At 42.7% G+C, this 21,966-nt stretch overlaps 3 protein-coding genes across 3 annotated transcripts in view; 1 reads left to right on the top strand and 2 right to left on the bottom strand.

Moving 5' to 3' along the window:
- The window catches only part of LOC110982360 (HHIP-like protein 2), a 304,779-nt gene that overhangs the window by 25,973 nt on the left and 256,840 nt on the right, over positions 1 to 21,966 (top strand). The window lies entirely within an intron of this gene.
- Positions 529 to 3,501, bottom strand: LOC147800723 (uncharacterized). Its single transcript, XM_087146868.1, has 2 exons — positions 3,225 to 3,501; positions 529 to 3,033 (listed from the first exon to the last, which is right to left on the bottom strand). Exons 1-2 carry the CDS (start codon positions 3,401 to 3,403, stop codon positions 2,343 to 2,345), a joined length of 870 nt encoding a protein of 289 aa, XP_087002994.1. The 5' UTR covers positions 3,404 to 3,501; the 3' UTR covers positions 529 to 2,342.
- LOC110981784 (uncharacterized) lies at positions 17,720 to 20,846 on the bottom strand. Its single transcript, XM_022239677.2, has 2 exons — positions 20,512 to 20,846; positions 17,720 to 18,830 (listed from the first exon to the last, which is right to left on the bottom strand). Exons 1-2 carry the CDS (start codon positions 20,688 to 20,690, stop codon positions 18,140 to 18,142), a joined length of 870 nt encoding a protein of 289 aa, XP_022095369.1. The 5' UTR covers positions 20,691 to 20,846; the 3' UTR covers positions 17,720 to 18,139.

Here is a 21,966-nt window from a genome sequence, read left to right as displayed (position 1 = left end):
ATGTTCATGATATTGATGTACATTTGCCATATGTATTACATAAATGCAGAATCGTACATCAGAATGGCTTTTGAAAAATTATTTCCCCTTTTTTGTGTGATAGTGAATGCACTTTAGCCGTTTGGAAGTCCAAAAAGTCTTTAGATATCCACTTTAATTTTTGCTCATCACAAAATAATGTGTGTGTTTTTTTGGGGGGGAGGGGCCTGTGATGCAATATTCCACCCCCCTCCCCCCAAAACGTGTGGGGGCATATACTCCTATACCCCCAGGATTTATGTCCATGTTTAGATACTGTCGAAAAATTCGAGGGATTGGAAATATAAAAAAACGGCATGCCAAATAATATGCACGCACACAGCGTAGGGCAAATCTGGCATCAAAGTGCTCGACTCATGATCAAGCTACACTTGCTTTAAAATGGGAAAAGGCACTTAACTTTACAGACGATGTTTGCAGTAATAAGTACTTCTATGAAGGCACTTCAAATCTCAGAACACAATATAACGGAAAATCGGAATTAAGGAGTTTTAGTAGAAAGAAATTTGATTTATTTTAATAAACAACACCAACAGAGCACTAACGCGCATCAAACTAAATGAACCATATAGAAGGAAAAAATTTTTATACTTTTTAAATTATGTAGGCTAAATCATGTAAGTTGGCCATTGTGAAAGGGAAGGTACCTCCGTGGGTGGAATCTACGAGAGTTTGAATGATTTTGAGTGGCGACCTCCGATCTCCGACACTTGGGAATGGCTGGATGACACGTGGACAAACAGACGGGAACAGGCTAGCGAACCAGTCGACAAGGTGCGGCCAAAGGGAGTGGCGCTGGTGGAGTCGGCGCTATATGTAGCTCCTTTGGAGTCCCAGCAGACAGCGAGTCAACGACGCTTAAAACCAGGCATAGCAAGACAGCACCAGGTACAGCATGGCTCAGCTAGAACGGGACGAGACACCCAGTCAGCAGGCACTCATGAAGCCTGACAGTCGGAAGGCTCAGTACCGCCAGTGATCAGTGTGCCTTGTCCACGCCCCAGGAGTCTAAAGGTCAGAACCCGATGAAGGATGAAATTTCCCTACTTTTATCTCACAGAAAATTCCAATGACCATTCCACTGGTCGAGAATGCGACAACAGCTAGAAACAACTGTTTTCTCCAGGAATGCACACTTTGTCAGTCGATAAGGGTATGCCGGTATCAATTCCGATAATTTTATTCTCTCGGAGGAACTGACCACTCAAGGTTGGTCTAATTTCAGACTAAGCTCTACTGTCGACGTTTAATTTTGAACAAATAGTTGCCCTGCCCCGACAAAACTCCACTAACTCATACCCCGAGAACCTATTCTTAGTCCAATGATGGTGTGGTCTTTTGACAGTTTATGGTATTTAAGTTAAAGGTTAAATACATTAACAATATGGCTCTCTTGCATTAAATCTGAAAGATTTGTCAGTGAACGTCTTATTCCATTAATGACCCCTTTTTCAAGCCACGCCTCTAATATAGTTCGGTCTTTGAGAAGTCAATAACGTAACTGCATATTATTTTGCGTTATAGCGTTGGTGTTTCGAGACCGTATCATAGTGTTATAAACATTCTACTGTCATTGTTAATTTCAAAATTCGTTTCTGTGTGAAATTCACGCACGCGTTCAGTGTGTCGACTGAACAAATGTCAATATATAATACATGTATGTTTATGCCTATGTATGAAATGTATGAAAGTCAAGTGCATGCATGAGAGAAAAACATAAAACTGACGCATTAGAGGTTAATATCATTTTTAACAAACTAACTACAGAAGAACAATGTTTGTCCTCATTAAACATCAAAAGGCGTTAATATTCCAAACTTGAAACGCTCAACAGTCCATTCCTCGAAGCCAGTGTTCCACAAACTAATAACAAAAACTTAAGACGAAATTTCCAGTCTTTGCATAAAAAAAGAGTGCACCAGGCGCATATGACCAACGGGTTTTTCAATCAAAAACAAGTTGTTTATGATTTACAGTATCAACTAATGCTCACATTTTAACAGAGCTGTCGTGATGAGTGTACTGGGTAAGGCATGACCACTCAGTGGTAAGTTACATATTACATCGTGTGTAACTGCGAATGAGTCAGTAAAACTCAAGAATATGATTTTGAAATGTGCAAGGGTGTTTTTCGATTTCCAAGCTTTATCGACAATTTCATAATTGCCATTGTTTGAAATACATTTCCAGGATAAGGCGTGAGTAATGACTTCGATTAAAGGATCATTGGCTGAATAAATCTTATAACACTATCACAAAACTGTAATCGAAGGCAGAAGTTAAAGAAATCAGTGAGTAGTTATTTACACAAGAAGATTAATAGTAAGCAGAGAGACACAGGTGACAAATGCAGTGGAGAGCGTCGCTGCCCCAGAGGTACTATCCTCGTTCAACATGGCCACGATACGTGCTGGTGCACCACTCCCATCTACAATTTTCATCGGGAGTACGAACACCTTAGCTCCCGTGTCTGGAAGTTGATCCAAGTTAGCCACGTTCTCGATGCCGTAGATGTTGGCTTCCATTAAGATGCGATGGGTAGGGAAACTGACGTTTAGCCCACGGTCGATATTTGCTGAATCAATTCCCAGACCCACAATCTTCCGATTAGCTACCAACCATTCGGCGGCTTCGGGTCCAACACCTGGACAATGGACCAGTGACATGCCTTGGTCGTCCAGATGGGTGTCGTTGCGCTTCGTACCCAAGTAGGCCAGCCGATCAGGGTAGAAAGCTCCCCAACCGGTGTAGACGAAGAGAAGAGAGCCGTCCGGAATCTTGCCGTGGATGACTTCCCAGTCTTGTAGATCCTTAACCGTCATTCCATAATCTCTGTCAGCTTTCGCTTTTTCGGAGATGTCGACTCGGACGGCCGAGCATATCAACCGACTGAGTGGTATGTCGTCGATCCGCATCTTGCCTTGACCAAAGTGAGACGGGGCGTCGACGTGGGTGCCGATGTGTTCTGGTAAACACATCGAGTTATACTCCAACCTAAGACATTGCAAAAGAACAAGATGAAACCATTTCAAGGGTGTGAATTTGCAAAATGTAAAACACCTTCAAATTGGCGACAATCCACTCATAGCCGCCTCTTCCAGTCTCAGACAAAACTACACATATATACGAGTTCCCCCATCCACTCTCTGTCTCACAACATTCTCATTAGCACTGTAAACCCTCACCACGGTAAACCCAAGGCAGGCCCGCGCTCTTCAATGGTTAGCTGGAAGAATCCAGCCCCAGGATAGGCGAGAGAGTTTTCATCGTAGCCGTAGGACATGTCAAGGTACTCTCCCCGCTCTAGAGCAACAACGAAATCCAGCACAGACAACAGGACGAGGCCGATGAATCGAACAGCCATTTTTGATAGGTTTCCTGGTTTTCATTAGCTGAAGGGAGGGAGGGTTGAAGCAGCCTACAGTGTGATAACGACTTTCTCAAAGGTTAACCAATGACTTGAAACGACGCGTGGGGCTGAATCCCCGACATGTTAAAGGAAGCACCAACAGGCATGGAATTCGAAAATTTAAATAAACTGTGGGATTTTATTCAAAACGCATTAATTTGGCCTAACGAAAATGTTAATAAGTAATGATTTGTAAACGGGTGGCCTTTAATAAAACGTGAGCATTTTATTTTCTGTTTTTGTGATATGTTTTGGACGGCCCACAGCATACTCAAATACAAAATGAAAAGAGAATAGGCCAATCGTAAGTATGTTGCGAATGAATGGCCTTATCAAAGGAACTACATTGACGTCTGATATCGAACTTAATTTCCTGAAGCCATATCTCTGTGTTGACTTCGCCTGGCATGAAAGTAGCTTGCATTCACATAACTCAGTACGCAGACTTTCAATACACAAATTTGTGTCCAAAAATTGAGAAACTAAATTGAACAACACTGTAAAAACCAACGCCCATTATAAACGTGCCCTTGCGTTGATTGTAAGCACGTAACCGTTTAAAATGAAACACCTTTTAGGAAATAAACGTGTTTTGGTGTTACCACCTGATAAATGTGTTTTTGTGTCTTGTTATTAACTTCCATGTGTCATTGTGTCTAAACTTACTCACATATCACCGCGTATCTGCTTAAAAAAGAAACACCACAAATTGTTTAGCGTTGGATTATTAACACCATTACATGTTCATGAAGTGGAAGGCGTGTAAAACATTAATTTAACACTTGTTTTCCCAGTGAAGGCTTCATAGACACCCCATGTCGTCTCTATTATATGGCGTTCCAAGGATCAGACGTTTTTGTCGTCCAATGTGTTGATATTACTGACTGGAGGGCCCTTGAATTTACTGTTGTTTGTGCCTTGTGGCTGACCTCGTGGTAAACCCAGCTTGGGTGAACGTTTCTCAGGGTCGCCTCATTCAACTTAATATACGATTTGATGTTTATTTTAAGATTTGACATGTATTTCTTCTCTATTAAAGCGGAACCCTTCAATGGTGCCCCAAAACGTGGCCAATTTTTGTCGTTCCATAAAGGGGGGACGGAAAGGAAAGAAAACTGTATAGAGGCGCCCTCTATAAACACCATGAAGCAAAGGGCGACAGCACACGACGCGTCGCGTCTTGCGTCGTGTCGCGCGTTGCGTCGTGCGTCAGGAGCCGTAATCCGGTTAGTAAGTGTGACGTCACCTCAGTTTAAACCACGCCCACTGCACATGCACTGCACAGAGAGTTACATGTACTGATCGTTGTTTACTGGAACCACGGAACCGGAAGTTAACGTGCAACTTCAGTGATTGTCCAATGAAAGCCTGCAAATCGTGGCGCGTCCGCCTTTGTGACGAAGTCACTTACGGACTAGATACGCGACGCATGATACGACGCAACACACGACGATGAGACACGACGGGTGATGGAATGAGCGACGCTTAGGCAGAAAAAATGCATTAAGGAAATAGGACGTAATACAGCACGACACGACGGCAAGATGCGACGCACAACGTTGCGTCGCCTTCGAAGTGGCTGGAGAGAGGCAGAAATGTGTGTCGTATAGTAGAAGATTATGGTGTACTATTTACGACAAACATTTCTCTCTCTCTTTAGCCTCCCTCCAGGCGACGCGACCAGACGACGCGACGGCACGACGGCTCCCTTGCGTCGTGCCGTCAGGTCGTTGCGTCGCCTTCTTGCCATTACTTTTGTACACACACGACGCGCGTCGTGTCGTGCTGTAGCCCGTCGCGTCGTACTGCCTTAGGTCCTTTCCATGTTGCATTTTTTGCCGCCTAAACGTCGCCCCTTCCGTCGCCCGTCGCGTCGAGCTGTCGTGCGTCGCATCGTGCATCGTGTCGTGTATTGCGTCGCCTGAAGCACGACACGACGCACGACACGACGCACGACACGACGCACGACGCGGCGCCTCGTGTGCTGTCGAGCTTTGCTTCATGGAGTTTATAGGCGCCGTTACTGTTTTCTTTCATTTCCTTCCCCCGACCCTTGCTTGCACAGTACATGCCATAGGTACCAGGCCATGATTCTGTTGTTCTTTTTCGTGGATTCTTTCTAACTTTGTGTTTTCATTAAGAGTGATTTGTTGAAGAAAACTCTTTTCCTTTTTCTTTTTTAAATCAAATGTAATCAGAAAGAGTTTCGCGACTAATCGGCATTGTCTCCAGGAAATATATAACATTAACGTCAGCCACCACAATGTTTTAGCTTTTCCTAATCTAATTGTGATTTTTCTAATAAATATTGTAAATCCAAATGTAACATGCGGATCTGATGAGAAATTAAGCGCGAGGCCAAAAAGAGGGGAAGAAAAGACACCGTCACAACGGTAGCAGGATCTACAGTGTTTTATTAAGAAACACGCCGGCGGACTAATATCATTGAAAGTGTGGTGCTGATGAAGTTAACGAGGCAGACTAAATTGGAGGAAGACTGAAGACTGAATATTCTGAGGGTAATAATATAGTGCAGGCTGGATGGTAATTACCTAAACCCGTGGTCAAACTTGCGGTCGTACAATTGTAGACAAGTTGTCTGGAGGAGTAAGAGAACTACTTGGAAACTGCTGGCACGGATCACAGAGAAATATTTATAAGGTTACAAATTTACCACAAATGGGAACTTCATCAACGGTCTTAAAAAGAAATTGGACAGACATTCGAACAAGGATCTGCCGGGTAAAAAAGTGACGAATTCTTGGCTCACCCTTATTATGTGAGAGCACCTACATACCCAGATTTTCTTTTTGCTCGTTTTCATTTTTTTGTTTGGATAAAATATGACACAACTAATTCAATTTGATGAACGGATGAAAAAGCCCCACCCCCCCTATATATCCTATTTATTCGGATTTTCTTGTGCACTTTTATCATTTCTTTCAATAAAATATGACTGAAATTAATCCCAATTAATGAATCGATGAGATGAAAACAATGAAAAATCAACACCAAAGAGCGAATAGCTTGTACTTTGCAAGAAAGGTGAAAGAAAACAGAAAAGGCGCCCTCTATAAACACCATGAAGTAAAGGGCAACAGCACACGACGCGTCGCGTCGTGCGTCGTGTCGTGCGTCGCGTCGTGCTCAGGCGACGCGATGCACGACACAATGCACGACGCAACGCACGACAGCACAACGCAACGGGAGACGGAAGGGGCGACGTTTAGGCGGCAAAAATGCAACATGGAAAATACCTACAGTAGCACAACGCGACGGACGACGGCACGACGCGACGCGTCATGTGTGTACAAACGTAATGGCAAGAAGGCGACGGTGCAACCCGACGGCACGACGCAAGGGGGCCTTCGTGCCGTCGCGTCGTCTGGTCGCGTCGCCTGGAGGGAGGCTAAAGAGAGAGAGAAATGTTTGTCGTAAATAGTACACCATAGGGGCGACGTTTAGGCAGAAAAAATGCAACAAGGAAAGGACCTAAGACAGCACGACGCGACGGGCGACGGCACGACGAGTCGTGTGTGTACAAAAGTAATGGCAAGAAGGGAGCGTCGTGCTGTCGCGTCGTGTAGTTGCGTCGCCTTAAGGGAGGCTAGCGAGAGAGAAATGTGTGTCGTAAATAGTACACCATACCAAGTTGTATAGTAGTTGATGTGGTTTATTCAGCTGGCTCGAGGTGCGGCTTTCTGCCTGATTGTCAGATCTCATATGGATTTTGTACATTTACTGGACATTCCATTTTTCATCCATCATACAATTTTCCTTGCCTTATTAGGTATTGGCTACTAGTCCTTTGAATATTAATACAGCGTGAATGAATGTGTTTGGGGGCCACTCAAAATTTTCATTGTTTTTTAATTTCAAGAAAATTTGGAAAAAAAGTCGAAATTTAAAAGCATTGAAAATTTTGAGTGGCCCCTTGGTTCATTTGGATTTGAAGGTAGGGCTAGTCAAATTAATGAATACCGACTTTTCCTTATCCTTTTCTTTATCAGACCGGTGGACTGCCTCAATGGCCCTTCTGGTCCAGCCCTGCTTTCCATTCCTTAAATGAGTCTCATTACTTGGAAAGCGGTTCTACTCTTGAAGGTCCGATTAATCCGTGCAACTTAAGTAGCAATACAACATGTGCTATTGTAACATGGTGATATGTACCCTCCCCTCGAAGCTTAAGTCTCCCGACTTAAAAATGAACAGTAAGAAAATAGGGAATATAATAATAGTACATTAACAAAAAGTCGAGGAATAACTTCATGAAACCACAGAGATACATGAGAATGAGTGTACGGGTACTACAATCATGTCCATGGCCAGCATATGGTACGAAGCAAAGAAGGTAACAAACTGACAAATACCTTAAGAAAAATGAGCAAATAGCGATTAAAGATTAGAAGGTACATTACATAACTACGGTGAAAGTTCATATTACGTCATCGACAAGCTACGAAGTGTGCAGGCCCGAATACAATTATGTTCATCTTCTGCGATTATATGCCTTAGACCGCTTGGTTTTTCGTATGTGGAACTCTCGGATCAATTCATCAGGAATATTTTCTTCGGGTTCCCGAGTTGTTTTGTTGAACCCTTTCCACTTCACTTGATAATGACGCTTTGCCATCGATAATGCAGATCGTCGGAGACTATGAACGATAAACCAATCACTACGACCTTGGTCATTAGCGTCAGGTGGTTTATTGCCAGAGGGTTGTGTGGGACTGCCCAAGACAACAGGTGGGAGTTGTGGCAAGTGTGCGTTGTCAGACAGAGTGGGTTTAGAATTAGGTGGGTCCTGAGCAGGTCACTTACAATGTCATTGCCCTCAAATTGGTCAGCACCGAGCTCAGTGTGGCTGTCTAAACTATCAGGAATGTGAACCGGTCTGTCCTGAGGATCATTGCTTCAGCCGATTCGCGTGGACTGGGGATAAACATAAGCTTGTTATCACTACACATGCGAAGTTTGTAGATGAAGTTGTCACGAGCCTCGCAGATAAAAGGCCCTAGCCATGGCAAATTTTGGGTGGCCAACTTGACGTTTTGAACAGTACAACAATACTTTTTGTCCTTCTTGATAAGCTGGGGTTTTAGATTTCTTGTCAAACCGGGCTTTGTATTTTGCTTGTGACGTTTTCGTGTTTTCTGCTGCAATTTTGCGCGCGGTGTCAAGGTTTGGCATGATACGCTCAAGTGTACGATTTGACTGGGCACCTGCTTGCACTCGGGGTAGCAACGCGGTATCAATCGGCAGATGATATTCACGACCAAATAGAATCGTGAACGGGCTAAGTTGCGCGGATTCAGTGGCTGGTGTGCTTCGATACGCGAACATGACACTGGCAAGTAACTCCACCCAGTTTGGTCTGGCTTGCAATAAGCGCGAAGGGACTGCCACTGAAACTGTTCATGCGCTCACAAGTTGCATTTGTTTGTGGGTGGTAGCTGCTGGTCTGAACTTTGGTGATCTGAAAGATGCTGCACAACTGCTCGATAAGTTTAGACATGAACTGCGTTCCTCTGTCAGAGAGGAGGGAGGAAGGAGCACCGTATTGGCATATTATTTCATCATAGAGTATTTTGGATACTTTCTCGGCATCCTACGTCTTGGGGGGAAGCTTCACACCATTTTGAGAACGAGTCGACAATCAAATGAATGTACTCGTCCCCATCAGGAGATGGCTTCAAAGGGCCAAGTATGTCAATACGTAACCTGGAGAATACCTCCCCTACAGGCAGTGGTCGGAGGGGCGCGCGCTGAGCATGATGGTTAACCTTTATGCGTTGACAGGTTGTACATGACTTAAAATAGGCTTCAATCTAAGAAAACATTTGGGGCCAAAAATATTTCTGGCTAATACTGTTGAATGTGCGATCAATTCCCTGGTGTCCTCCCAGGACTAAGTCGTAATATGCAAGGAGTACGTCATGGTGTAAGCACTGAGAAATGACTGTTTGATTTGTCTGTCAACTCGGTGGCCTTTAATTGCCTCTTGGATAATAATAATGAAACAACATACCGTCCTGTACGACATAATCCTGAACTTCAGCGACTATTCGTCAAGCAACATGAGCATCGGGCGGCAAACTACCATCCTCTAAATACTCAATGTAGTGACGTAGGGAAATATCACGTCGCTGGCGAGCTTTGATATCTATGGATGGGTCCATCAAACTGTCTGGGTTATCGATAGAACATACGGTTTCCTTCTCTGACATAGCGTACGTCATGTTGTTTTCTCCTTCCGTGATTGACTGAGCGTGTGAATCTGATGCACAGTGTCTACCAGGAGTGAATCTGTATTAGGGGATTGAACTTGAGAGGCGCTGATGGAATATTGTCGACGGGAAAGGGCATCAGCATTACCATGGGATGTGCCAGACTTCTAGACAATTTCAAAATCATACCCCTGCAGCAAGATAGACCAGCGGCCTAATCGACCCACTGCATTGTGTATAGATCTGAGCCACTGTAGAGAAACGTGATCAGTATGGACACGGAAACGTCTGTTAGCTGGGTACACCTTATAAAACTGAATGCCTTCGACAACGGCTAGCCGGCCCCTTCTTTTTCAGTTATCGACCTATTTTGTTCAGCTTTTGTGAGTGTGCTCTCCCACCGTACTGAATCACAACCTCCTTACCGTTGTAGCCGTTTTGAGAGAGGATGTAGCCGATTGCAAAGCCACTAGCATCAGTAGCGAGAATGAACTCACGATCAAAATTGGGATAGCCGAGAACTGGTGGGGAGATAAGTGCTTGTTTCAGCTGGTGAAAAGCACGATTACAATCTGCCGTCAATACAAATGATACGTCTTTCTGTAGGAGTCTGTTAAAGGGGCTGCTATGTTGGTATAACCTTTCACAAACCAACCATAGTAATTACAGAGTCCTAGAAATATACAAACTTCTGATGGGTCTTTAGGGATAGGGAAAGTAGTAACCGCTGATGTTTTGGCGGGATCAGTCTTAATCCCCTGCTTGGATATGATGTGCTCCAGATAGGTCACCTATTTGGCAGCAAAGTGGCACTTTTGTGGTTTCAATTTCAAGTTTGCACAAGGGAGCCGGTCAAAGACTGCCTGCAAGTGTTTCAGATGTGTGTCAAAATCAGGTGAGAAAATGATAATGTCAACCGCATACACGAGCGCAAATTTCCAAGTTAGCCCACGCAACACTTGGGTCATAACCATTTGGAAGGAAACTGGTTCATTCGTGAGACCAAATGGAACTTTCTTGACCTGATAATTGCCACTATGGGATGTGTAAGCCGTTTTCGCGCGGCTATCTTTATCCAGAGGTATTTGCCAAAATCCTGACGCAAGATCGACTACAGTGAATATCGTAGCATGGGATTCACCTATGGTGTCATATACATCATCAGGTCGTGGTAGAGGGAAAGACATGGGTTTTGTGACTCGATTGAGGCGACGGTAATCGATAGCAAAGCGGAATTCGCCATTCTTCTTTTTCACAAGAACAACCGGGCTAGCCCAGGGTGAGGTTGATGGTTCAATTATGTCAGCGTTGAGCATTTCTTGGATTTGCATGTCAATTTCTGCCTTATGAACGAGGAAGTGCGATAGAAACGTTGGTGGATTGGTTTTGCGTCGCCCGTGTCTATTCTGTGGTGATGAATGGTTAGTGGTACCCAAATCAGTTGCATCTTTCGCGGAAACCTCCTTATTCTGAGCCAAAAATGAGATAAGTTGTTGCTAAGTTTGATCTGTTGTTAAATCAGAATCTTCCATAGTGATAGCAAGTTCCTCTACAATGTCAGGGTGCTCAACAGTTTCGGTTACGGTTACAGTGTTTTTGTGTGTCAAATCTGTTCGTTTAGTCTTAACCGTAGTGGTATCTTTTCCGTCGGCCTCAGAACTGTCAATGTACATATCATCAGAGAAAAGCACCTGTCAGAGGGATTCATGAGCTGATGTACAGATTTACCATGAACAGAACACACTTAGCGCCTACTAACTGTTCGTCGTCATACAAGGTTGGAACAGGTTCAATAATGCCCTACTGAGCCTTAATATTACTACACTGAGCAGGAAGTACAGTCTGTGTTCTGGGTGGCAATGATACATTACACTCTGCCCTGACAGTTACCTTCTTTGTCTCTTCACCTACTAATGGAATACAAGGAGAACCGGGGAATACTACATTTTAGAGGGTTTTCCGAAGACGAAAGTGAAATAAAGTGGAAGGATCTACGACGGCCATTTTAGATTTGATTCAATGCGCCCTCACCTACAAAAATATTTATAGAAAAATCATACAATTTTAGATGGCACGTACATGTGCTCGCCGTCAGATTATGCTGTATGGTGAACTTGGTGCGCCTGTACACTGGTTTCACGCGATTTCATTGGTTTTTTGGCCATGATTTCAGCACTCTCCGAATCGCGCTCAAAATAAGGGCTTCCACAGGTACGGAAAGGTCTACGGAGTCGTCCATAAAGTACTTACGTAGGTGCGTTGGTGCCGTTGCGTACACCATAACTAACAGGGGGCGGGGAGTTCAAGTCTATGCGTACCGCACGCAAACCGAAAATTTGCCTTCAAAGAATCCTCATCATCTCAACACACTTCCTCATACAAATAAGTACCAGAATCAGCTTTTGTGGGTCGAGTTTTGTGGGTCGAGAGTATCCAACCCACCAATATCCTCCAGTGCCAACGCCCATTATTAGTAAACCGCAGCATGACTCATAACACAAAGACCGGCAGCGTCTTCGGGAAACGAACAGGTGCCCTCTACGCGCATGAGAGAAAAAAGGCACAGGACTATTTTTGTTTTTATTAAAAATCTTTTTCAAAGCTGCCAAAAAGTATTTCCCAGTGTCGTTAATAAAGAAATACCAAGTTAAAAAGCTGCTATTACTTTGGTCATTAATTTCAGAATTTGGAAGCCACGTGCGAAAAACAGTACTACAGTAGATGTACAATGTACCGTGACATTTAATGCTGCTAAATCAAGGTACCCCGAGAAGTCACTCTGTGGAATGCGTATGCGTATCGGGGGTGGGGGTCTGAAAAGTCGGCAATTAGTGTGTACGTCTACACAAAGCCTCTGTTAGCGTAAAACCGTGTATTTGGTAGCGTCATGAAATTGGGTCCTGTAGTTTCATGCTCTGCTTGGACTTTGCAGATAGCCTCAGCAGCAGGCGCGGTTATAGAGCCATTTGGGGGCGGGGGTGGGAATGACAACGAATCAATCAGCTGATATAAGAGCTCTCTGCAAAGACGGTGTAACGCCATCATAAGACAACTGGTATCGTAGATGAGTAAGTATTGGCTTTACTGATAACATGTTTTAAGGGCTTCATTAATTGGCAGCGCATGCAACGTTTTTGGCGTAAACATTAGGTTGAGGATAAACGACGAAAAAGTGGAGATTCTTTCATCCAAATGGGAAAGGACTCGTCATCGTTGAAGTTATTAAAAATGTTTACTAACAGAGGAAGAGCTAAAAATTGAAGCTTAACTGGAGGTGAATTGGCTAAATGTGAATTTCAAAGAGAAAAACTCAAAGACAGAAGTTTTACGTTATACTGAATAAATAAATATCAGTAAAAATGACGAGAAAAGTTGAAATAAACAAATGAAACGGAAGGAGTATGGAAAATAATGAGCTAAACAGATTAAAACATGAGTGCAATGACAGGAGTGTCTCATTTTCAATGAAAATGTGTACATGTATAAATATCAACAGAAAATATTAGCGCGGCAAATCGAAAAAGGCAGAGAACATCAACAAGAAGAACGTCTAAAATGGTGTTCCTTGCTGTTAAGAGCGTTTCTCTTCGTGTTTAGCGTAGTAGTTCAACGTCACAATGGCTTTTTCTGTGTCTATAGCAAGTCAATTTTGATCTGTGAATTTTTTAAAATATCGATACTTTTTTAAATAGGGTGACGTCACAACAGTGGTTTAATGCAACGTATCAAATTATGACTAAAAGACTGTAAATATAGAGGTTACAGACGTGACACGTAATTAAAAACGTAATATCAATAGATACGAGGCTTGAATATGGAACAAATGATATGTTGCTGAAAATTGACGCTGTAACCCCCCTCCCCCCCGCTAGTTCATGTATTCGTCCGCACGGTGAGCTTTATAAGATCCAGAGAGTTTCCCAGCAAATGAATACTGTAACGCAATAGCAATTTGCTGAGTGGTAGCTGGGTGCTACCGTAGTTAAGCAGGGGACAGGTACCCATACGTCAGCCAGGGCTGACATGCCGCGCTGGACGTTTGCGCCATGCTGGTGGCCAGCGCTTTATGGGTGCACTGAACTAATTCAAGCTCCATTGAAAATAGTGTAAAATCAACCAAGTTTGGAGCCCCATGGCAGGCAACTGAAGTCCCTGAGGCCTCTCAAACAAAAATCAATGTGTTGTTTGGTCCTTCAAATTTCATTTGATTTTCAATTTTTAGTAGGTTAACCAATGAATTTTTTAATTATCCGCCCAAAACAAACTCACCCCCAAAAAAGTGAATGTTGCCAAGCCCTCCCAGCGGCCATTTTTCAAATGACATCCCTCACCTTCTTGGGGCTCTTCTGACTAATTTTCAATCCCATTTGTGTCTGCTTTGCCCCCAGATGGGTGCCCCTGAATCTACAGAGATGATCCTGGGCCATACTGACACAATTCCACCATTTCTTGGCCCAAACAGACCCCTCTTTTTGAAACAATCTCTGGGGGTACTTTTTCTGCGCCTCGGCCTGACGGAGAATTTTCCTTGAATTGGGACACTGCACCCCTAGCGCCAACACACAGGGCGCCCTCATCTGATCACTGTTCCGAATCCAGTCTCAACGTATGATGTAATAGGGTGCAGTGTACTTATTCAAGTGTCAATTTTTGCCTAAGCTCATTAGCCAAAAAAAGTGTTGCCGCAGTTTCTTTTGAAAAAGGATTTTGTTAAGCCCTAAAATGGGGGGGGGGTGTTCCATTAGAGGGCAGAGTTGAAAGTGCAGTTGAAATTATGGTCATAAGTGCGTATTACAGTATAAGTAGAGGGATGCCATTTGAAAAATGGTGGCATGCAAGTATAGTAGGGGTGAATGTTCAAGTGTGCGAATAACCAGAAATCAAATTGGCTAACGCACCGCACAGAAACGGAAAGATTAAGAAGAAGACAATATAACTGTTTTAAGTTGAAAAACACCAGTAATGTTGGCTTGCATGTTGCTGAGCCCTGCATTTGGTTGAATCATGGTTGAATGTACACTTTCAGAGGTGCTTGAATTAGTGCAGTGCAAAACCCATCAGAGCAGAAAGTCTCGGCATTCTAGGCTCACAGTCACTAGGCATGGCATGCAAGGCATTTCGCCTGTTTGAATATGTAAATCAACCTTGCCGGTACAAAAGGGCATACTTGAAATCGGAGCGGAAAGGAGGTTTTAGAGTTTTTAAGGTATATAGGGTTATACCATGCGTGGACGAAGGACACAGAAGGAGCTTGAATTGCCCAGGCTACCACATCTGGCCAATTACTGCTTTCTGGCATGCCCGGTATGTTCATAGCCAGAGCGCAGCGAATGCTTGCTACGCATCACCTGTTGAACAACCATAAGCACTCTTTGTACCCCATGTCATCGCCGCAATTTTTCGCTGGTAATCTGCACTTTAAAACGTTGTGTAGTGCAGTATAGGAAGTTGAATATTCATACATCGTTGGTGCTTGGTATGATCTGACAACAACATCAAATTTAATGCTTGATCAGTTGCTTGTATTAGGCTGTGTACCGCAAGTGTTTATGTGCTGTTATTGCCCTTATCAAACGCTTTCTTCTCGACTTATTTGGGGAATAAATAGCCAAGATGTTTATAGGATCTTGTGCTTTATTTGAATTACTGAATTTATACAAAAAGGTATTTTATGAGATTTCATGATCACTCCTTGTGATGAAACAGCGCATTTTGTTTTTCGTGAACTTAACTGTCCTGTGGTGGTTAACATGTTGTTAGCCAGTCTTACCCAAGTCGTAGAAAGACTGTTTTGAAAACTGATGTTTTGGAGTGACAAAATGAGATTACAAACATTGCATGGATAATGGAAAAGTGCATCAAAATCTCTTAAAATAATTTATTCACGACGGCAAAAGTAAATCTAACATTTTCTTTTTATTTCCCGGTCACTGCGACAAGTTGCAGTTAATTGCAAAGAGAATTCCACAAATATTGCTGGGATATTACTGGCCCCACTTGTCCGGCTAAGCTGCAGGTAGTAATCAGGCATTTTGGAATGTTCACTATTGTTCGTCTGATCGGGCGGTGATGATCACCCGAGCATTTTGATGTGCCAGAGTTGTAACTCCTTCTGTGTCCTTCCTCCATGGTTATACCAGACTCTAAACACGACAGCACTCAGGCACGTATTGTTTTTGTACAAATACTACTATGGTCCAAAGCTGGGGTTGGGGTAGTGATCATGCGTGTGCACAGTGAAAGAAAGACTTGGTGACGGTCAGTTGACTGCTATTTAAGTGGTTTCATCATGAATACAGGTCAAGGCTGGGCTTATAGAATTTACGACCAATTGCTCGAATCTCGGAATTGGATTTATGATGGCTACTCTGAACTTATGAACTTGTGACCTGCCTACTGCTCACGTGGGCAGTAAAGTTAAAGGTCATTACAATGATACTTACCTTCGGCCAATGGGTTCTATTCTGGATGTAGTTAAGCTGGCCTACTAACCGCAGTTCTTGTCACCGTGACGGGTATGTTCCTGCACATGTACATCTGTTGCCCGTTTCAGTTTTAGTTTTTCACTTGAAGATAACCACAAGATAACTTTATGCATTTTCACTTGCGTGTGAGATCAGAGTATACCGACTTTCACAAGTTCTCGTATATTTTACATTTTCAGAAATGCCGTGCGAGGTCAAGTGTTTAACGATACTTCTCTTTCAGGTGAAGCAGTATCTTCTAACCAAATTGAACGTATAGCCTATTTTTGCGAATTTGAATTACAGCAAAAAAAAATTAATACTCAATCCAAAGATTCACAGTAAAAGACGTATTTTTGGCGAGTAAGAATGCACAGTTGTTACAGTTGGCAACGAATACGTCAAACTGAAATCCCAATCACTTTTCAAAACCACTTAAATAAAACGTTATGCACACTAATTTATTTGAAGAATGCCAAACGAAGCTGTATGCTTGTTATTTCGAAAATAAAACCAGGTAAAAGTCGCGTTCAAAATCTACGCCAAATTGAATTTTTATTTCACAAATTAAATGGCGCATTTTCCATAATTGGCCGAGAAAAACCTATAGTTTATGGAAATGAACTTAAACCAAATGAGCTTTAAAACTTTTCATGTTGAAGGTAGAAAGGAAAGTTAGTTATACAAGATTGGGGGTAGCACCATGCAAGGATAACTCTTTTATGAGTATGTGTGGTTCTGAAAACGAGGGGGAAGTGCTTCCCCTCCCCCCGGGCTGAAGCCTAATAAGAATCAATTTCTTGGATATTAAGCGAGAGGGTCAAGTTCGTCACAGCAGCATGCGTGACTTGTCCAGAAGCGCTACCCTGAACCACCACCACCACAACAGTGCGCATGGACATCAGGACGACTCCAGGGAGTCGACGAGCCATTTGAATATACATGCAAAATCACAGCCCATCCAAGAAAAGCATAGGACTTGAGACTTTCAAGACAGGGAGTGAGAAGTTTTTGGCCACCGGGGCGCAAGTGAGGTTAACTAACAGCTGGAGATAATTTGTCACAAGCATCTCCGCCAGCTACGGGGCAGTGGCGCAGCTAGGATTTTACTGGGGAGGAGATACTAATGGGCACCAGCATCTTCTAGGATAGGGCACCAGCTTTCAGTGGAGTGGTTTTGTGGGAAAGTTTTTTTTAGCCTTGTTAAAGATTCATTCATCGTTTTTTTAGTGGCGGGGGGGGGATACACGGGGGCACTGGTAATTTGGAAACCGTGGCATATTGGTATTATTTTCCAGTCGATATTGTTCTGCCTGGTTTTGGAATGCTGGGTTGTAAGAATACTACTACTAATTATCATTATTATTAATACAAAAATCGATAGGAATATTATACTGCTAGGATAGTGTACATATAAGTTCGAACTAAAACACTCTACATGTATTCTGCACTCTCATCAATTCCATTTTCCTTTCCTCTGCTCATGTTGCTTATATTTTTATTTATATCCTGTTAATACTTCTTAATCATTGTACAGAGCCGTTATATTAACTTAAGGAACATTTCGTTTTATTTTGTCAGTTTTCATCGAAAGGGGCAAAGTCATATCTGTAATACATTTGATTTGGTCATATTAAAGCACACAATTGTTCTTGCTATAGTTCATCTTTTTTATGTAAATTAAAACACAAATCGATACTAAATAATAGAAAAAGCAAATAAAATAATTCATCTACACAAATGCAAACGTGTTTAAATTTCATATTTTGCAATTAGTACACATGGCAACGCCCTATACAGACATCTGGATTATAATATTCGCCTTTTATAATAAAGATTATACGATGGCACGAAAATTAATGACTACAATGGACTTAAAATTCCTGATACTCTTCCATTATCGTTAAGAAACATGAAATAGAAACATCATTCACTAAAGTAAATAAGTAAATCAACCCCACAAGTATTTTCGGATATTTCAGATATTCAACAAACATTATTTACTGAAAAACAAAACCGGCAAGAAATACTCCGTAAATAGTAAATGTAGTAAAAGGCATCACCACACTTGAGGTATTTCCCTCATCCAACATCGCCATGATGCGTATTGGCGCCCCACTCCCGTCTATAATTTTCATAGGGAGAGCATAAACCTTGGCTCCCGTATTTGGGAGTTGATCCAGGTTAGCCACGTTCTCCAGAACGTAGATGTTAGCGCCCAATAAAATCTGATGGCTGGTGACGAGAGCGTTCTGTCCGTAGTCGATGTTTGCTGCGTCGATGCCAATACCCGACAGTTTACGATTTGCTACCAACCACGTGGCAGCTTCCGGCGCCACGCCGGGAGAATAGACGAGTGACCTTCCTTGTTCATCGAGGAAGGTGTCGTTGCGCGTCGTGCCCAAGTAGGCCAGCCGATCCGGGTAGAAAACTCCCCAACCGGTATAGACAAGGAGAAGACAGCCGTCTGGAATCCTGCCGTGGACGTCCTCCCAGTCCTGTAGATCCTTGACCGTCATGGAATAATTTCGGTCCATTTTCGCTTTTTCGGAGATGTCGACTCGGATGGCCGGACGCACCAACTGGTCAAGTGGTATGTCATCAACGCGCATCTTGCCTTGTGCAAAGTGAGCCGGAGCATCGATATGGGTGCCGATGTGTTCTGGTGTACAAATTACGTTATCCTCCAACCTGGAGCAAGAAGTTGCAAAAACGAACGCATTACAGAATGTTACTCTCCCCATCGATCTTTACACAACATCATGGTTCAATCCTTATAGTTATCAGGCAATAGATGAGAACACCCCTTCTTTCCCGACTAAGGCTATCCCGTCAAGAAGCATACAGAAAAGCAAACCAATTCAGACTTACGCTTTGATGAAAATCTAAAACAGTTTTTTGTATAATGAAAAAATAAGGCCTAACTAATAATAATAAAAATAATATCAAAGCATTTAAACAAATAAATAAAGCCGATTCCTGAAGCGGCTTAATCAAACTCCAAATTTATTCATTTTTTAATTTGATATTATCAAGTTATAGATCCCAACAGAAAAAAACCCACCATTGTTAGCAATACTGAAGGTAAAAATTGAATCTAATAGGGATTATATTCACGCTACTTTTAACTGACAGGGGCTCAACCAGGGTCTTGTTCACCTGTTGCCCAATAGAATATTATAGTGGTACCGTTTAAATTGACACAAAAGAATAAGCTACGAAAATAAAGTCCATCCCGAAATATTTCCCCCATTATTCGCTGCCTTTAACCACCCATTTTCAACCTCCTGATTGGTTTTTATTTGTATCCTATTTGACTCTGGTTTTTATTTCAAACCCTCTAACCCTCCACCACTCTGCTCCTAAGTATATGCTACTGTTCACTGAACTAGCACTGTAGACATTCCGTGTCACATCACTGTTTACACACCGTCACATTTTTTCTAGGTTGAAGGCCTTATTACTAAAGTATGTTGTTAAAACCCCACACGTAAGCTATATGGAATCATCACTGAGGTTCGGTGGCCTGTTCTTGATACAGGCTTCTTGTTCTCACGCTCGAGCGGTGGGAACACGACTCAAGAACGCTGTTTTCGGAACAGGATCACACACAACCTCCTCGTCAGGGTTTTACAGGAACACATGGAAAAACTCGTGAGATTTTGATTTTTGAACAGCTGCAAACATGGCAAAAAGCAGAGTGATGGCTTTCAAAGCCAGAGACAATAAGAAATTTTACAAGAGTAACATCATTTTCCATAACACAGAAATGAATGTTCCTGTTTAAACAGAAAGAATTCAACCCAGTTATCCAAACATTAACTCTCAAATAACGTACAGTACACGGACGCGCCATGTTGCATATGTTGCTTGTCACTACCAGCGATAACCGGTTGTACGTTGTACATCAACGTTCATGGCGTTCGACCACCAAACCGAGCTGTTCGTGAACATGAGACTAGAGAGCAAGCCGCCCGAACTCAGCTCAATAGTTTGAGCCGAATTTCTCAAGCGTTCGCAAGTAAGTTTGTTGCAGTAGATTAGACAATCATGCTATCTGTAGTTTTCGGATCTCCGATCAGTTTCTGGTCTATAAAATTCATATGCTGTTTTTGTATATACATAGTCATTTACTGTAAATGTACACACCATGTTTCATCAACTGTTTTACAACCTGCAACTTGCAAGGTAGCATTCCTAAACTTGCTGGTTGAATTCAGCACTAGCACAGAGTGTGGACTTGCACTTCCATTTTCTCAGAAGAAAATAAAATGATCCAAGTTAAACCTACACCAGCTGGGATACTGATTTTTAACCTAGGTCTATGTATGCAATCAGCTTGATCGAGAAACTTCGTACACATCAATCTTACCACGGAAAAGTGCCTTCCGGCCCCCGTGATCGAATAGTTAGTTGGAAGAACCCGTTCCCAGGATAAGCCAGAGAGTTGCCGTCATAGCCGTATGTCATGTCAAGAAGTTCGCCCTTCCTTAAGGCGAGAGTCAAAGTAAACATGGACGACAGAACAAGTTCAACGAATCGACGAGCCATTTCTAAGGTTTTGACACATCAATTTCAGTCACGCAGCAAGTTTAGCCCAACTGTACCGCCCGTGAATCTGTGCCCTCCGTAATTGTATCAAGCACGACAGTCCGTAGCCCAACCACTCTCATTTCGGTCACATGATACCATTCACAGTCCCTGGAAAGTGTATTGCAAAATTTGGAGACATGCAATCACACGTATGAAGGCCAACCACCGTAGTCTTGGCCCAAGACGGCAGAACTCGATTGAGCATAATATATGCCGTGCGCGCCGATTTCTATTGTGCCCTCTCGTGACTTCATTTCATCAATCGCCGGCTCGTTCTTCCGTCTTGGGACTCTCCTACGGGTAAAGTCCACTAATTCAAGACCCGTTGAAAACAGTGTAAAATTAGCGCTTTTCAGAGCCCAATAGCATGCACGCCAACATCCCTGAGATTTCTGAAACACAAATGAAATTCTTGTCTGGTCCCTTATCTTTCAATTTCTTTTCGATTTTTTGTGGGTTAACCAATTACATTTTTAATTATTCCCACAAAACAAAATCACCCCTCAAAAAGTGATTTTTCCAAAGTCTGATTGCAGCCATTTTTCAAGTGGCAACCCTCAACTTTCTCGGGCACTTAGGACCATTTTTCAACCGTAGTTTTTAGCCCTTCTGCTCTCATATGAAAGCTCAAAGACCCAGGGAGTTGATCCCGGCAACAATTTACACAATTTCATCATTTTGGGGGCAAAACAATCTCCTTTTTCAAAAGATACTGTGGGGGCACTTTTAATGCTAATGAGCGGGCCAGAAATTCTCATTTGAATTAGTGGTCTACACCCCTACAACCGAGGCGTGGCCTTTGTATGCAAAATAGTACTTTAATATGAATATTCACAATTGACCCTAAGATGCCAAATAGGATACAAAATAGACCGTGAGAGCATTGGAGAGGGTTCACAGAGAAATGACTTTGTTTTCTTGTAATATTTAAGTCAGGGTACACCCTTTCTAAAAATATGCTGCTCAAGATATTTCATATTCTGAGAAAAGTGTACCACAAAATTTGGGAATTTTGCCTGTTTAAAACTTCGTTACTGTTTGAAATCGATAAATGAAGAAGAATTATTCGTCAAAACGAATAGATTTAAGCACCGCGCTGGCGCGTCGTCTTGGCATAACCACGGCTGCACTGTACATGCTGCAACGCGTGTCATGTGGTCGCGAGTTTTCTCGAGAAAAGTCGAGAGCGCCTGCAGGGGTAATAACAATCCGTAACACGCAAGGTCCCACATGT

The sequence above is a fragment of the Acanthaster planci genome, linkage group LG01, assembly GCF_054643075.1.
Source record: "Acanthaster planci isolate LZ-2023a linkage group LG01, COTS_SCS, whole genome shotgun sequence".
NCBI classification, from domain to species: Eukaryota; Metazoa; Echinodermata; class Asteroidea; order Valvatida; family Acanthasteridae; genus Acanthaster; species Acanthaster planci.
The sequence above is the reverse complement of the archived record's forward strand: the minus strand, read 5'-3'. Positions and strand labels throughout refer to the sequence as shown.

Coding starts and splice junctions, on each gene's coding strand:
- LOC110981784 (XM_022239677.2), bottom strand. CDS start 20,690: ATGGCTCGTCGATTCGTTGAACTTGTTCTGTCGTCCATGTTTACTTTG. Junction 18,831..20,511: donor CCGGAAGGCACTTTTCCGTG/GTAAGATTGATG, acceptor TTCTTGCTCCAG/GTTGGAGGATAACGTAATTT.
- LOC147800723 (XM_087146868.1), bottom strand. CDS start 3,403: ATGGCTGTTCGATTCATCGGCCTCGTCCTGTTGTCTGTGCTGGATTTC. Junction 3,034..3,224: donor CCTGCCTTGGGTTTACCGTG/GTGAGGGTTTAC, acceptor GCAATGTCTTAG/GTTGGAGTATAACTCGATGT.